Below are 17694 nucleotides of genomic sequence, written 5' to 3' on the forward strand. Positions count from 1 at the left end.
CCGATTCCCAACCCCCGGGGTCCCTATGGCAACGCACTTAAGCTCACTTTAGTATTTCAGTCTCGGGCACGACGTTTGCATCCCCCTTAGCTACCGGCGGCGCAAGTATTGGCCCGCGGGGCTGCGTCGCGCGAACGGACAAGGCCGTTTTCGCGCTCTCTCTCTCTCTCTCTCTCTCTCTCTCTCTCTCTCTCGCTCCCTCATCCCTTCGCTTCGCCCGTTTCGCTTGTTCGCCAGCGAGCCGGCTCGACGTCTTAGCTCGTGTCTTCCTGTCTCCCTCTCCCCTCGTCCACTTTTCTCCCTCTGCGTTTCCGCGCGCAGTAACTAGGCTTAAATTTCGAGTAGATTTAACGCGACTGTCGCCAGACATCGTGAAACACGGAAGTGCACGCTATTCGCACCGACTCCGCTTCTGCACGCTTCTATTATCGCATGCCGCTCTTGCGAAACCGAAGCGCGCGCGCGCGCCTGTCTGTGAACGCTCGCGAGAGCATCTGCCGCGGGGATTCGCCCTCGCGATTCCCTTAACCGGTTTCGAATTAGTCTCGAGATATACCCCGTGCCGGGGTATTCCGCGGGGTAGTTCCCTTGCAGAAGCAGCACTTTGCCGCGCCGCGTGCGCCGGCTTTTATTGCGCGCCGTTGCACGCGAAACGGCCAATTTCGAAAGATCGCGCGCGCCTCCTCGCAGGATGCCGTCGCCGGATAACGAGACGTCTGCGTTACGTATCACGCTCGAACGCACGTTAATCTCTTTACGCGGCTGCGAAAGAATTAATCGACGGATCCGCGCTTAAAGCGGCCCCCATGGAGGGTCGGCAATATAAATTAAAAAGCCTTCTCAGTAGAGAGAAATTCATAAGAAAATCGTCTTCTTGGGGTGTAAAAAAAAAACTAAAAAAAATTGAAAAAAACAACAAGAGAAAATTAACGAAGGCACAAAGAAGCCGCATTTTTAACGGGCGCTTTTTAATAAAAGCTCTTTCCAGAAATTCATAAAGTTAACGAAACGAGTTAATAAAAAGAGTTAATAAAACCGAAGAGAAGTTTGCGCCCGGGATTCAAGTTCAGAAAATCACCGTCGTGCCGTGGTGCGTTGAGCGATTGGAGAAACAGCGCGAATCTCCGAAAACTTATCGCCCCGGCGGTGGATAATAAACTCCAGATCTTCCGGGAGTCTGGATCCTTCGGACACGCGCGCGGCGCGGCGCGGCGCGACGCGGCGCGACGAGACCGTCGAAAAACGACAAGATCGATGCGAGCGCGGCTGTGTCGCGCGTTATAAATTGCGCGAGCTGCTTGTAATCAGTTTTCATCGATACACAGATACAGATTAATCCGGCCGCGTACGTCCCGTACGCTTTCGTACGATAATAGTCGCCCGTACACGCGGGGAACAATCCGTGCACTGTATCACTCCGGCAGGCGTTGATCGTGTTTGCTTTAGACCTTAGCTTCCATGACTACAGCTATTGGAAACGTTTGCGACGCGCTATCGATAACAGCTATCGGCGAGAATACGCCAGCCGCGTATTCTATCTTTCCTCTCGTCGCTGCGAGAACGTGTACACACACACACACGCACGCACATACGGCTGTTTGCGAGCGCGCTCGCACGTCAAACCCCGTCGGCGCGGGAAACGCGAAAGCGAGCAAGGATCGCGCGGAGATTTCGCGCTTATTAATCTGCTCCCGAGAGACAGTCGCGAGATTGGCCACGTCGACGAGAATCGACCAACTGTTTTTGTATCGCGCCCGGCTGTATATGCACGTACATATATATATATATATATATATACACATGTGTGTGTATAACCGTTCCTGTAGCAGTCGCCGATAACATCTTCCCGACGTAGTTTGCGAGTTCAGCGCCATTGAGATGAAAGTTTTACGATCGAATTCCTAACCGTGACAGCCGCTATTAAATATCGATCGACCGAGCACGTGACTGGCAGGACATTTCCTCGTACTTAGAGCCGGCAGATAGGAAAATCGATCGGGCACGATGGATGGTGGCGCACCGCTTTTTACCGGCACGAATGTAGATTTAGATACAAACGCGCGCGCGAGATATTAAGGCCGAAGTAGAATACATTTCGCTCGCATGCATACCGCCCGGCGCCAAATAGAGAGCGAGAATTTTTCACCCGCCGAGAGCCAGCCGCGCACCAACTGGCCGATATCCGAGCCGCTTCAAAGGTGCTTTCCCCATTGATTTTTAACGCGGATCAATTTCCCGCCCCGACCATGTGCGTAGCTGATAACGATATCTGATAAAGTGACAGAAAGCACGCGGCAGAGAAGAGAGGCGCGACGACGACGTAGTCGATAACGACACCGCCTGCGCAAAGGTGACGGGCCCGGCCAGTTTGTCCAAGATTAACATTTTACGTTAAGCGAAGGACAAATCTGCGATATCTCTAAATTGCGGCCTGTATCTTGTCGATCGAGGCGAAGCGCGACAAGCGATTTTGCGACGGCAAATTACAGCGCGACTGACGACGAACAACGCGTCGCGTCTTTCCGCGTCTTTCCGCGCGGCACGAAAGCCTCCCCCCGCTGGAGCTTTCGTTCTGAATCCGGAGGTATGTTATTACGCTGAAGAGCGACGTTCGTAGCCGTTCGTAGCGCAGCATTCTTCTGTGTAAACTGGCTACACGATAGAGTCTTCTAAAGTGCTTCAATTAATTCCGTCCGATATAACCCCGGCGCGGCGTGCGCAACTCTCGCTCGCCTCACTTTTTTATCCGAAACCGAGCGGACGGGAGGGCGGGCGAGAGGGCGCGCACCGGCTCGTTCAAGTTTTAATTCTATTTCTTCAACGGACATCTTTAGTACGAGCCATTACGACTTTTAGATTTACTAACCGTTTTAAATATAAAACGAGTCTCTCCCCTTTGGCGCCGCGCCGCGCTCGCGCACTTTACGGACCCCGAAGAGAAGTCTCGGGGATAAGTGACGGACGAGGAACCGAGTCATTTCGCGGCATCGTCGCGTCGCGTCGCGTGCACTTTTCCCATTGCCGCTTCTGCGCGCGAGGCCTAAGACTCAGCAAGGCGCGCACCGAGCGCGAATCTCAGCGACTCGCCGACGCGAGAATCAACAGTTTGGCCGTTTCGCGGTGTTGAATCGGCCCGATGGGAATACGAGGCGCGTTACTCGCGCGACCCGCGCGATTGTACTTTTTCGACGTGACGTATTTTAGCGCGTTGGATTTCCACAGGGCTGCCCAGGAGAGATTAATAGCCGGAATAAGGGGTCGACGGCGAGGCGGTGGAAGCCCACGGCGATGGAACCCCACGGCGAGCATCGTATAATGGCGAAGCGAGGACGGACGAGTAGACGGACAGACGTGCCGGAGTGCCTGAATTATTCGGGTCTAACGGGACGCCCGGCGAACGTTTTTCGTCCGTTTACGGAATGATGTTATTTATCAAAATCCGCGAGTACACCTCGTGTCGCGACGTCTCGCGTCGCCGCAGGCGACTCGCCCGCAGCCTCCCTCTGTCCGTCGTCGGACAGGCGGGAGAGAAGGAAAAATCAATGCGCGTGTTAACAAGGTGGCGAAACGCAGCCGATAAGAGCGATATTTACTGCCGGCGTTAATATACATCGCGCGGTGGCGGCAAATAAAAAGAGCATAAAGTCCGCTTTAATGAACGGCCGTGGGGTTTATTACCCTGCGCTTAACTGCGGATTAAGACAGCTTTAAGGAGGGAGGGGTGGGTGGGTCGATGAGCAGCACGTGAGCGCTACAATGAAACTGCAACGTCGTGTTTCGACGGACACACACGCACACTCGTGTGCGGGGAACGACGAGACAATGAGGGGCGGGGGGGGGGAAGGGAGCGTATCACCCGAGTCGAAATTTTGATTCCGCATTCACCCTGCAAGTTCCGTCGAACTTGAAGAATCCATGCAGAATCTCCGGATATAACTGATGACCTACCTCGATGCTGCACAAACGGCTGCTGTTTTCTCCTCGATTGATGTTGCGACGATAATCTGCCGACAGCCTCTTCAGCGGCTCCAGTTTTTGATTTATAAGTGTATTCAGGGTGATTCGATACTCGATTATCGCGACACGTCCTGTCTGCATTCGATCTCTATATATTTTTAATTTTAACTAACAATATATTAACTACTTACTGTTATGTACTTACTGTATGTTGTGTACTTTGTATAAAAATATATAAGAAACAAACAAGGCTCTGTGAATTTACAATCAGTAGCGCTGTAAAAGGTCAAACAGAGCACACGCGAGATGTCAACAGTGAAAATCCAACTGCAAAACAAGATTGTTTTGTAATTAAAAAATTTTCGCCGTTGACACCTGACGTATGACCCGACGATCGACTTTTTTCATCGCGTAGCTTACTTTATTGCGTAAGTAACGGACACGCGATAAGCAAGGCGATAAGCATTGGTAGTATTAAATGATTTGGGATTGATTGGGGGTAAATGTTTACAAGAAACAACACATTTGTATTTTCGCAATATCTTTTTCTTTCTCGATGTTTGGAGCCTGGACGGACTTCGAAGCTCTTAAGAGCTGAAAGGGAAGAAAATATAAAGGCGAAGGTAACCAGTTACGTGTCCAATAATGCTGTGTGCCGGTTGAGATTTAAATTCCATACATTCCATACATAGTAACAACGATATAAATAAAAACGTGCAAAAAGAGGTCAGCGGATATGAACGAGATGGAACTCGCGATCCAGGAAGCATTATTAGAGATTACCAAGAAATCAATACACACTTGCGATATTTATTCAAAATTAAATTCCACAGTCGGTATTCATAGCTGTAAATTTCTCAAGCCTTTGATCGAGAGCACAGTTAATTATATATACATTCATGATATTCGTGGGCCGTTGTTCGGCTGTATGTATAAATATCTCCGCAGGAAACAAATGTAGGCTAAAACAAATATAAACCAAATATACACGAAGCAGTAATTGTTTGTCAAACGATGACAACTATGAATACCGGCCTACATTTCGACTCGGGTGTCTCCCCGTTCTCGGTGGACCGTTCGTCAAAATCGGACTCGTTCAAATCGGACTCGTCTCGCGTAATAATTGATTTGACACACCTGGAAATATTTGACGCGTCGCGGTGTCACGTCCCTCTTCCTTCGTCCTTCATCCTCTCGATCCTGCTCCTTGTTGCTCCAGACACTCCATCGCGGCACTGACACTAGCACTCGCGTAGATACGACACGACGATTCGATCGGAGAAACGCGTGTTGACGGAACGCGCTGCCGACGAGAGCCTGATTAAATATTTCACGAGTCGGTAGAAATTATTATCAAAGCACAGACGCGCTCCGTGCTTGTCACTCGTCGGCTCGATACGTAATCACTCGGTCGCGGAGACAATACGCCGCGTACGAGCAAAGTGGCAACAATGTCGTAAGGTAATTGCCCCACCATAGCGGTCGTCGCCAAGTGTACGAACCAAAATAAAAGATGGACAAAAGGACGTCTTCCAAGGACGTCGATCGCCAAGCAGGGCCGCGCTTGTCAGACAGCGGCGCGCGCATTGGGCGGCCGAGAGACAAATGCTGTCGTTATTCTGCGGCTCCATCCCCTCTTTGCTGCTATCGAATCTTGAAATCCTGTAAAAATACACAACACGAACAAGGGATAAGAATAAAAGTATTACGAGAGAGTGGAGTTGTTTGTTTAATTTTTCCGCATCAATCCCGTTGTTTATCCGGGATATTGCCTAATATTCGCTTAACGCGCTTAACGCGCGAATATTGCACCCACAGTCGCGTACGTTACATATATTCGATACATTGTTCTTTGAAATTGAATATAAAGAAATTGAATGAAATGAAATTGAATATAAAGAACAGACGTGGATAAGAGACGCGGGCGGAGCGATCGGATACAAATACATGGAAATGAATTCTAAATTTCTAATTGTTTGAACCTCGAGCATGGCGTACTCCCAGGGAAAACTTCGTCAAGACGGCAAACTGCTCTTCGTATTATCGAAGATTCGTATCTCGATTTGCACGGCGCGATCATGGGACGAAGGGGAAGAAGGCGGGGAGGGGGGGAGAGGGCAGGGGGAAGGAGAGCGGGAGAATTCGCGAGAGAGAAAACGCTCGTCGTACACGTCGTGCCGAGTTAAATCGGCCGTTTGACGGCGCGCGTTTACGTTACAAGAAGGCAAGATACGCTGCGAAGCAAGTTTTTGAGGGTCGTCAGCGGATCAGGTAGTTTATCTTCGAAAGTTCGTCCGCGTTGCTAGTTTGCGCACTGTTACGACGTAGTTTTACCTTTTATCTTCCCTACCGGTGAACTTTTACGGTGCTTCACGAGCAGCACCTATCGGACGTCGTCGTCGTGCTGCCGTGCTATTTTTTTCGCCATTTTCGCTGTCACGGCAGTTCACTGGCGCTCGCGTTAATTCGCACCGGGACCTTTGACTGCATTTTCTTCGACGTGCGCGATCGGCGATACCGCGCGCTCTCTGGCGGCGGTTTTCTTATACTCCTTCCGACCTCGCCGATGATTTGCAGTTTTACGCAGGAAACAACGACGCGGTTGAGAGATTTTTGTGTTTAATTTAGCGCGGGTGCAGCAGAGACGCGAAAATCCGGCTCGTCTTGCGCTCGCATCTTTCATTTTGCGAGTACCTTTCACCTACAGATACACGTGTGCAAATGCCTTTCACAATAATTCTTCCGTTAGGAAATTTTACCTGTTAAATCCGTATATATGCGAGGAAAATATAAATAAGAGAGAGAGAGAGAGAGAGAGAGAGAGAGAGCCCCCCTCCTCTGTATGTGCGTGCGCTCGGTAAAACGACGAAAAAATATCGCGCCTATGCTCGGCTCGCGAGGCTCCCAGGTGTTTTCAGCATGTGGAAATAACGTCGCAGCTGCCCGAGCGCTGTGTAAAATATAAACAGCACGTAAGCGTAGCGCTTTTTCTATATTACGCGCAGCTTCAATTTTGCAATCAAATGAGATACTCCCAGCCGCAGCACATATAAATAGACGTATTTATTTTCTCGTTCCCGCCTCGCGACCCGCGCGGGCGGGCGTCCGTATGTATGCCGCTCCCCGAAGCTAATTCTTCAATTTTATTTCTCATTATTTTGCGTGCAGGGAAAAAATGCTACATAAATTTGGCGCAACGGAAAGCGGAAAATGCCGCGTGTGTATGTGTGTGTGTGTGTGTGTGTGTATGTGCACGATGATCGCGTTTATTCTTGCAGTTATACACACGCACGTACGCACGCACGCACGGTGGAAAGCGGCCCCGCGCGCGCGGGAATGAATTGCGGTCGCGCATTAGCGGAAGCCGAAGTAATTCGTATTAGCGCGCGATCGTCGGCTAGGCCGGGCCGCGCGTAGCTTTGCGCGTATCGGGCCGATATGACAGATGAAACATGGTCGATAGCAGGACCGTACACGTCCCTTACGTTTGCAATAGCGACGCGCGGCGCAGACCGGCCGCCGCGCCGTCGATGTGTCGCTCTCTGTGTGCGCGAACCACGCAATGCAGATTGTCGCAGTCAGTAGTTAGCGTGGAGTACCGGCCCGGCCAGCCGGTGTCGAATCGACTCGACAGAGTCGCTATTACGTCGCCCTGTTACGGCATGCTCCACGCCGACGATATGTTTGTTATGTTTCATCTTCGCGTCGAGATATTAATGCGTTGCGCGGCTTGGCGAGGGTTGCGAAGCGCGCGCCAACGATCTCGTCGCGCGCTTTCGTTACGACGACGACGACGACGACGACTCCCGCTCTCTCGAGAGAGCGCGATAATCGGCTGGGATTTATCATCGCGTGCGATCCGACGATAATTTTCTAATCGCGGTTAAACGCGCCATTGTCGGCCGACACGGCGCGGCGCAGCGCGGCGCGGCGGCGCGACTTGATCTACAGGGCGAGTCGTCACGCTCGCGGATCTTACGTTCCGCGCTCTCCTCCATCTCGAGCCTCGACGTGGAAGTTTCGGGGAGATACCTCCGCCGCGCCGCGACCACCGCGCGACCTACATTCGCCTTCAGCCCTGGCGACGCGCTCCGAAGGAATTAGCATTTTTAATTGGAGCCAGATTTATTTCAAGCGCCTCTGCGCAGAGAGCCGGGCGTTTTTAATTCCCTGGACTTGAGGCTAATTGCATCAATGTCGGTTGGCGATAAATTCGATTAACCAAATTTTCCTTCGGTATAACCTACGTTGTATGCAGGATCATAATCTGGGAGGAGGGCAACGGATCGCTAACTCAGAGTTAATTAACTCGAGGCCGCGCGCCGCCGCCGGTGCGCCACAATCATATCGCCCGCGCAGTCCAATAGGGAGAAAAGTGTATCCGCGAGGAATAAAACCGGCCGCGGCTCCGGTTCCACGACGCCCAGACGTTCCACGACACACGGCTAACGAGGAAACGTCTGAATGCGTCCCCGGCCCGGGTTTTTATGAACCTCGGATATATTGTTGAGAGAGAGAGCTGAAAAGTGAGAGACGCGTATTTTCTCTGTAAGTGCTTCCTCGAGCAATTAGGGCTTGAAACAAAAGTCCGGAGGATAATTCCACCGCCGCCGCCGCCGCCGCCGCCGTCCGCGTCCGCGTCCTGCGTTGCTGTATTTTTATGAATTTGAAAAAATGTTTACGAGAAAGAAAATTGAAGAGAATTTCGCGCTAAATTCCGCCGTGTGTAACAGGATCACTCGCACGGGATCACATTTCTCTGCGGTAGGAGCTGCAAACACCGCGCACCTAAGTAGTTGCAGACGCGCGCGGCCGGGCAGCGCCTGGCTTCCGCGCTCCGTCCGACCGCGACGCGTCTGCGACTACTTACGGCGCGGCGGCGCGACGCCGACGATAAGGGAGAATCGCAATTTTAGAAAAAAAAAAAAAACAGTGTACACACTTGATTTGACTGATTTTATATTTATATTAACCATTACATTATTATATCAACTATTTATATTTTATATCAGTTTTGTCAATTTCATTGTTTATAACGTAGCGCCGAGACGTGCGCTCGAAACGGACGACAAATACAAGTTTCTTCGCTCGAGCGGGAAACGCACGCGCAATCATACGCACCTCTGTTCATTACCGATCCGAAATAAATGAGCGCGCAGCTCCGGATTAAAGATATACGCGATCGATAAGCCGCGTTTAAAAGAGAGAGAGAGAGAGAGGAGGCAATTCCGCGGCGGGTATGACACGATAACGCTGCGCACAGACTAAAGTTCGGGTGCTAATGAGCGGCGCGATTAAGCAAATTTATTCCGTTTGTATCCGGCGGAGGGATAGTTCGTTTTTACTCGAAAGCGCCGAGCGTATGAAACCGCGGCGCAGTTTACGTCGCGATCGCAACCGAAACGCGCCACCTATTAATTATGTATAAATTAATAATAATATGCGGATATTGTCACGTCATTAAGTGCCGCGCATTGTGCATTTAATAATGCCGCCGTTGACGCATTCGCAGTGTCAACTGCGCTCGCGACTATTCATTTGGGTGGAGAGGTATGCGGTAACTGATCGACGCGAATATTATTCCGGTAATCGCGCGCGTGTGATTGCCACGAACACTCGCGCCAACGACCGAAACGTTGCGATCAACGTGACCGGCCGGCCGGCCGACGACTATACTCGACTCGAGGTCGATTTTCGGCCTCGACTGCCCTCGTCGTTCCGTCCCGAACGATCGAGAGAGCCCGCAAATCATCGTCGGTCGCGGCCGCTGTCCGCCCGGCCTCGACGACCTTCGACGTTTTCGGGACGCCGTCGGGCGCACGAAAGAGAGATCGGCAGGGACGGGGGACCCGAGAGAGACGAGACTTTCTTCTCTCCCTTTCTTTCTGCCCTTCTTTCTCGCCGGTTTTAACGAGAATCGATCGTCGATTATCCGGCGTCGCGGGGACGAATTTCCATTTAATCATCACAGCGTCACATGGGAAACGGACGTCATCGGTCGGGAACGGCGACGGGTGCACGGGTGCGCGCGGAGGATAACGGAAGTTGCAGAAGGGGATAGTGCGATAATAAATATGCCCAGCGCCGGCAGCCATAAATCCCGCGTAATTGAATTTTCAACATCCATAACTGGCCGTCGCTCGGCGCGACCTCAGGAAATAGGACGGAACGGGACGTATCTTGAACGGGAGTTAGATGATTCCATTCCGCTTTCGAAAGGCGCGGCCCTTTTCGACTCGTCCTTCTTTTCTCCCCTACCTCTTTCTCTATCTACCCGCCTTTCCCTCTCCTCTCTCACTCTCTCTCTCTCTCTCACTCTCTCTCTCTCTCTCTCTCTCTCTCTCTCTCTCTCTCTCTCTCTCGCCCTCGTTCTCACGGACGCGACAGATAGAATGGCAATCGATCCCGCGACGTTCATAGTCAGAAACTATTTTTAATTCGCCTTCCAGACCGGGCTGCGACGCGACGCGACGCAGCGCGGCGGCCTTTCTTTACCTCGCTCTTTTCTTCTCCTTTCTTCGACTCTCGGCGAGCGAAGAGTTCCTTTGACGCGAACATCTAATCAAGGATTTCCTCGACTCTTGAGTCCTCGTCCTGTGCCGAACCTTCCCTATAGCCCCGTGCTCTCCCGCCCCTTCTTTTTCTCTCTCTCTCTCTCTCTCTCTCTCTCTCTCTCTCTCTCTCCTTCTTTGCTCTCTCTCTTTTTTCTCGTCCCTATCTCTTTGCTTTCTCACTTCCCCCCTCCCGCCTAGATCCATCTTTCTCCCGGCTCTTCTTCGCTCTCATCTCTCTCCGCCTTCGTTCACTCGTTCGCTCGTCGACGCCGACTGCCTTCGCGCCGTCGTTGCACAGACTTGGCGCAGAAAACTTTGATTGTACGTAAGTCGAAAGCACCGGGAGACGAAAAAGGAATGCCCGGAATATCGTGGGGTGACGACGACGCTCGACGGTTGCTGCCGAGGGCCGCCTTGAGCACGATGGGATTTCCACTGATTGGAAATCCTGTCATTCAATGGCCCGCATATATATTTCCCGGTAGACTGCGCCGGTGTCGCGGCAACGACGAGCGGGCGTTTCCGTGAGAAAAAGAAAGGAGAGAAAAGAGAGAGGGGAAAAAAAAAAGAAAAGCCACCAGCGGAGGCGGGACGCGGCGACGTGGGAACGGGCAAAAGTCGCGGCGCGGCGTTTGTTCGGCGCGTGATCGGGCGAACTTCCCTCTTAACCGCGTTAGCTCGACGCTCTCGAAAGCTTTTCCCTACGGTGAGACTCTCCGGGCGCCCTCGAGGCGCGAATAAATTCGTCCCGATGCGCCCCGCCATTTCCAGCATTTTGTAATATCCAGCGCGCACGCGACGCCGGATTTATTCTTCTCTCCGTCGCGATGTAAAACGCGGCCGCTGCCGAGCGAGAAAGAGAGAGAGAGAGAGAGAGAGAGAGAGAGAGAGAGAGAGAGAGAGCGGCTGCCGCCGAGAGAGAGTTGCGCGCCGTCGAGTCCTCGAGCCTCCATGATCCCCGAGAAATCGACCGGACACCAGCTCCCCGCCGGCCATGCGCGCCCTTATCGGCCACCGCGATAACAGCCGGAGATCCGGGGTCGAGGGGGTGTCCCGTGATGTCAAAGATTATGATAAGCCCTCCCCGGCGGCGAGAAACAAATGACGTACTAACTGCATATTAACCGAACTGCCCGGACTGTCTCCGCGAACTGGCCGCCTACTGTCCAACGAGCCGCATTCCGAGTTCACGACTCACCGGGGCCGTTCGGCCGGGCGGACTAAACTTTCTCGACCGGGGCGAACGCGCGCCGGCCACGTAATCACCTTGTCTTCCCTGATGGATTAGGATAGCGGCCGATGGAAACAATTATCGACGGAGAGCCCGGTTGACCGGGCTTTCCGCTTACCGAAATCGCGCTGTGTCCAATTAGCGCTCTTTCGCGCTCGCTAGCCGCGTCGCTGGCGCGGAATCGCGCTAATTATTTCGTCGGAAGGCCGAACGTCGCCGGCGGACGCGCGCAACAACGGCCGGCCTCGGGCAAAGGATGCTGGATGCTGCTGCTGCTGCTGCTGCTGCTGCGCACCGCCTTCTTCTTAATCTTCCGTAGAAGCTTCGTAGGTCGCGCGGCCAAAGTCCCGGGAACGAGTACGACGACGGAGGGCTCTTTGGCGAATAAAAATATTACTCCGGCGCGACGTCTTCGCTCGCGGTGGAGCGCGATTGCGATTCTTTCCAGCTCTGTCCGTCAGATTCCAAACTTCTCCATGCGCTTCGGTGGCTGTACATATTTCACGAGACCGAGTCTCGACCGTCCCCTCCCCTCCTGCCGCATAGGTACAGAGAGAGAGAGAGAGAGGGGGGAGGGAGAGAGAGGGGGAGAGAGAGAGAGAGAGAGAGAGAGAGAGAGGAAGGAGAGAGGGGAAGAGAGACATGTACATGTACGCGTATATATGTATTCATGGAGCAATGTTTCTTGCGAGCAAGAAAGTTAGACAGTAAGTTAGCATGCTGTCGCGCGTTATTCATTACCTCTGTTCCTCTCGCGATCGTCTCGCGGACAATCGCGAGAAAAAATACGCCTCGCTGAAACGGAGATCGCGAGCCGAGTGCTCGCGCGCGCTTTCGCAGCCCATCGGCATTTTGCTATTCTCGGAGTTGGACGTTTAAACGAAAAAAGCGACTCTCTCTCTCTCTCTTTCTCTCTCTCTCGCTACAAGCACTTTCCGGCGTTGCACTCGACGAGCGATATCGGCGGCGCGCTACAAACGCGCCGGCAAGTCCCCGCGACATCGAAAGACGATCGAAGGTGACGTGTTATTGCAGCGCACTCGTGATGAGCTGCGAGCTTTCGCAGAGACGCACGTCGCTGTCAAATAATTTCGGCGCCGTGCCGTAGAGTGTGGGCGACGATTAATCAATATCGCCAAGCGGAGCTCCGCGTGGCGATACACGGGAGAGAAGCGCGAGCAAAAGACGACTGAAGCTGGATAACAAACACACGCGTCGGTGCAACGCGACGCTTTCAACGAGATATATCCCGGGGACATGTTTCGCGGCGCACGTGAAACGCCGTCGTGGAGCATCGAGATTTTCTCCGCGGATTCATATAGAATATCATTCCCGCAACGGAGGACGGAAAGACGCTACGGAGCGAGTTAAGGGGATCGAGATAACGAGAGAGTAAGGAGATCCTCTCAATTTTCTGTAACAAGCGCGCGTCCAAAGGCTGTCTCTCTCTCTCTCTCTCTCTCTCTCTCTCTCGTAAAATATAAAAGGAAGACGAAGGGATGAAGGAAAAAACGATACGTCTCTCGTCAGTCACGCTATAATACAAAAGACGTTAGCGCATAAAAAGAGGCGCGCGCGCATCACTCGCGAATTTTTACGCTCGGCGGGCGTAGTAAAAAACTTTCGAGAGGGCGAACGCGATGCTCGAATTGCTGCGAAGGTGTACGGGCAAAGATCGCGCGAAACTACCGTATATATCGGCCATCGAGTTTATCATTAAGAAACTAATTCGATTGCCACGGGAGTTGTCGGGAGGAGATAGAGGAGAAGGAGAAAGAGAAGGAGAAGGAGAAGGAGAAGGAGAAGGAGGAGGAGGAGGAGGAGGAGGATGAGGAAAAGGCGAAAGTTGGACGATCAATGACTAGCAGAACTCACGGTCCCCTCACGGCCGAGCAATTTCTCAGCCGGAGTTGATTTGTAGGACAATATTTTTCCCCGGACTAAAAGATAACACATAAACGCGAACGTGCCGTGGTATTCTTCGGAGCTGTCTTCGCCCTGCTCGCCTTTTTTCCCCCCCTCCCCCCTCGTTCTTATCCCTACTTCGCGTCTTCGCCTCTTCTCGCCGACTTTCTTTTCTATCCGGGGCTTCTTCCGCGCTTCGGGTGGCACGTGACCTCGTTCCGAGATAAGACAATGTTTCTCCACTCTCTCTCGGAGGACAGAAAGAGATCTCTATCCACTCTATTCGCCCAGTAGATAAGTCGCCTCTCGCCGCAGACGGATAGAAAATCTACACTACCTCAAACGACTGATTCGTGACCCTCGACTCGCTCCCCGAAATTCGTCGTCGAGGAGGAGCTATGGCGGTTAACTGTCCTATTCGCGAGCTCTCTATCAATCTCTATCGAATCGTATCTGGGATTTTTTTTTCCTCGGAGCTGACATGTTCTCGCGCAGAGTTATTTCGAAAGCCGTCAATTAGCAGACGACAGAAATATCGGGTGTCGAATGTTCAATACTTGCAGAGAGTCGTATAAAGCGACCGAATACATCGTCGTGAATCGTATTGATTTACCCATGAAAATAAAGGAGGCAATCACGCGAACTCGCGAAATCGCGAACCAATTTTAATCGCTCATAATCCCAAAACTATCGTGACTGACTGTTTCCACGTTGAAATTCCCAATTCTAATCAAGTTCCAAACTGCGCAGCTAAAGCATCGCGTACTAATGTTTGGCCGCTCTATATATATGCGAGAGAGGCAAAAAAGAAAAAGAAGATTGCTTGTGAAGAATGACAAAAGAAAATACACGGTAAAACACAATCCACTTTCCCATTCCACATTTGGCAAGGACCGCGATCATCGATCTTGTTTGTGCGAATATTTTGCATCGTTGCGTCAATAAACACAGTGCAGTCGGGCAATCAAGTCGCACCTTGAGATTTTTAATTCGAGGTCGATGGAAGCTTGCGCTGGCGGGATGGCAGCACAACACGGACCTTCGCGCATCGCCATCTCTAACAAGCCGCGGAAAGCCCGACGAAAGCGTCGATGAGTAATCGAGGGGAAATTTGAAACGCATCAAGGCTGAATTTATTATTGCGGGGGGATTCGCATGGATGTGAAAAGCCAAATAACCACTTTCATATATGCTCTGATTATATTTATACAGTATCTCTCGACGTATATGAGTTAAACAGCGCCCAGTCTTCTTTTATTAAAGATTCTCGTTGCAATCGGACAGAGTTCTCGGCCAATCGTATCCACGAGTGAGATGCATCTCAGGGAAAAAGGAAAGGTGGGAGAGAGGAAGAGAATAAAAGATACATATATATATATATATGCGTATATCTAGGCGACCGGTCAAGATTGCATTGGTGGTGACAATGCGACACGATCGATCGGCGTCCTCTCGACAATCGACACCGATGACGTCCACCATCGGCGAGATTACGACTCCTCTGTGGTAGATTTCTCGGTCTGCGCCGACACGTTGTCATCGGCCGCTGATTCCCGAATTCCCAGCCACTTACAGCGCTTCTCCAACTCTTGTCGATACCTGAACCGCCGGGTTACCGAATTAAAAAATCGACCGCCATAAGAGGGGCATTTTTGCAAGCGGCGGAGTCGTTCATTAATTCTCCTCGACTACCCTACAAGCTACGAGCGTCTGTCCGATCCCAACTAGCTATAGAAACTACGAGCTATGTAAATACTTCGACAGACCGGAAAATGCAAAATCGGTCGGTTTTAGGCACCCTTGCGCGAATTTGCTCAAATTGATATTGGGATCGATACTCGGGGGGGATCTATTAATTATGTATTTCTTTTAAATCCCCGTACACTTAAATAACTGATGGGAGCCGCGCAAAAGCGCCGATTACTGGACGTTTTACCCCAACTACCCCGTCTACCCCGTGTGTTACCTAGGGTGGTTGATCGCGTATATCCATGGATCGATACACGAGACCGTCTTGGCGAAAATGGCCGGCAACATTGTCGACAAGGGAGTGAGCGCTTCGCTGCAACATACCGAAAATGTATCGCCATAAAAGAGAAGGGCGTTTTGGGATCTATTGGAAGGGGAAATCGAGCGAGAGTTACCGATTTCCGTAGGCTCCCGTTAAGGCGACCACCGCGTACGGCGTCCATGCAAGGACAAAGAGGAAGAAGATCGTGAAAGCGGCTTTCGCGATTCTCATCTCGACGCTTCTCTCTTTGTCCTGGTTCGACACGAGCGACTTGACGTTCATCTTCTTCGCCTATGCATACAAACACGCGCGTCGTGAAAATCCAATTCCCTCGCCAGCGCGAGACCGACCAACCGCACAATTTTTCCGCTTACTTGGTCGCGCAGCATTTTCTCGTGATTACGAATAGATTTCAGCAGTTGGGAGTAGAAGTACACGATCAGCAACATCGGCAGAACGTAGGCCCAAAAGAATATCGTTATCACGAACGTGCGCGTGTCTTCGTCGTCTGTGAGGTAGTCGAAGCTGCACGTGGTGAGGAAACCCTCTGCAAATTATACGACCCATCGGCTATTTTTCCCGGACGAGAATGTTCTGCTCTTTTTCCGTTCGCGGAGAGAGAGAGAGAGAGAGAGAGAGAGAGAGAATGAGAGAGAGAGAATGAGATAAAATTATTCCTGAAGACACCGTATTCTAATTTCGGACGAGTAATTCTCGATGCGGGTGAAGCGACGGACGGTGATGTAAAACTCGATTCTTCGAAATTTAAATATGGAAATCAAATGCTGGAAAAGTGAACATTTTTCCACGGGACGATGGAGGGTTCGGAAGGTACCTGCTTACCTGCCACGTATCGACCCCACAACCCCGTCATCGGTAGTATCGAGAAGGGCAATGCCCAAAACCACGTGAGCAAAACCATCACTATAGCTTGCTTGACGTTGAGTCTACCGTCAATAGGACAGCTAATCGTCCTGCAATACCAAGCACGATATACAGTGTTTGATCATTTTGAGCGCCGCTCAAGGGGTGCTGCGATCCTTCCTCTGATCTCTTTCACCCCTCCCGGCTGTCAAGCGAACAATGCCGACGCCGATTGCCCGATGGGAAATCCCGCGCTTCTCGTTGATTAAACTGCAGGACTCTCGACCCTAATTTTTCGCCCCAATTCCGCGATCGACATGCGTCGTCCGCGAGAATACGCCATTCAATTTCGAGCTCACGATTCGCGGCGTCGAGATCGCTCAAGCTTCATCCCGCTGACCTGTATCGATCGAAGGCGATCGCCGCGTTGGTGATCGCCTGGCCCATTCCGGAAATCGCGCCGAGCACCGCGTACACTTCGCATCCGGTCTCCCAGCCAATCGTGCGCTCCAGGAAGCTGTTTATGATCAGCATAGGCATCTCCGTTGCCATCAGCAGGTCGAACACGGCCAGGTTCAGGACGAATATGTTCGACGGTGTCCTCAGGGATTTCGATCTACAAACAATCGCAATCCCGCAATCGAAATTCCGAACACGTTCGGATTCCCGGCAACTTTTTACTCCCGAACCAAAAAAATGCCTATTGATATAATTTCCCACCTTTTACGGTATTGATTAAGAGGTCGCACAGCTCTCAAGAGTGCCGACACGGTTCTACCGCGAGTATAGAGATGGCGACAACGAGGGCTTCACGAGCATTTGCGCGAGATCGATAGTCGACATTAAACATAATGTTCAGGACGTGAAATCTCGGAGAGGCTGCAGATTTCGAGAGAAATCATGCCTTATTCTTCGCGTAGAAATCATTAATAAAATTACACGGACGCCCGGATGCGTCGAGTAAATTTTAATGGAAGCACGCTTCAAAGATACGACGCGAACGTTCGCCTCGACTAGACGCGAGCTTTTCAATCAGAGACGGCACGATCTCCTCTTTTCGCTTTTAATTGTCAGCACTTGGACTCTTTGGAAGCCGCGATCCATATCCATATACACGCCCGTGCGCGCGCGCGCTATCCAGTGCGCTAAATTCTCCCAAACGACGGCGGACT

General features: G+C 51.6%; 1 protein-coding gene across 1 annotated transcript in view; it reads right to left on the bottom strand.

Annotated features, from left to right (window-relative positions):
• Nucleotides 1-14828: 14828 nt before the first annotated feature.
• The window catches only part of Rh5 (Rhodopsin 5), a 5242-nt gene continuing 2376 nt past the window's right edge, over nucleotides 14829-17694 (bottom strand). Inside the window, exons 3-8 of the mRNA XM_011145815.2 lie at nucleotides 16923-17138; nucleotides 16502-16632; nucleotides 16033-16205; nucleotides 15792-15949; nucleotides 15614-15709; nucleotides 14829-15246 (exon numbers count right to left, since the gene is read on the bottom strand). Of these exons, the coding sequence (XP_011144117.2) occupies nucleotides 15138-15246; nucleotides 15614-15709; nucleotides 15792-15949; nucleotides 16033-16205; nucleotides 16502-16632; nucleotides 16923-17138 (883 nt within the window). The 3' untranslated portion in view covers nucleotides 14829-15137. The remainder of the gene's footprint in view (nucleotides 15247-15613; nucleotides 15710-15791; nucleotides 15950-16032; nucleotides 16206-16501; nucleotides 16633-16922; nucleotides 17139-17694) is intronic.

Source organism: Harpegnathos saltator, unplaced genomic scaffold (assembly GCF_003227715.2).
Source record: "Harpegnathos saltator strain DR-91 unplaced genomic scaffold, Hsal_v8.6 scaffold714, whole genome shotgun sequence".
NCBI classification, from domain to species: domain Eukaryota; kingdom Metazoa; phylum Arthropoda; class Insecta; order Hymenoptera; family Formicidae; genus Harpegnathos; species Harpegnathos saltator.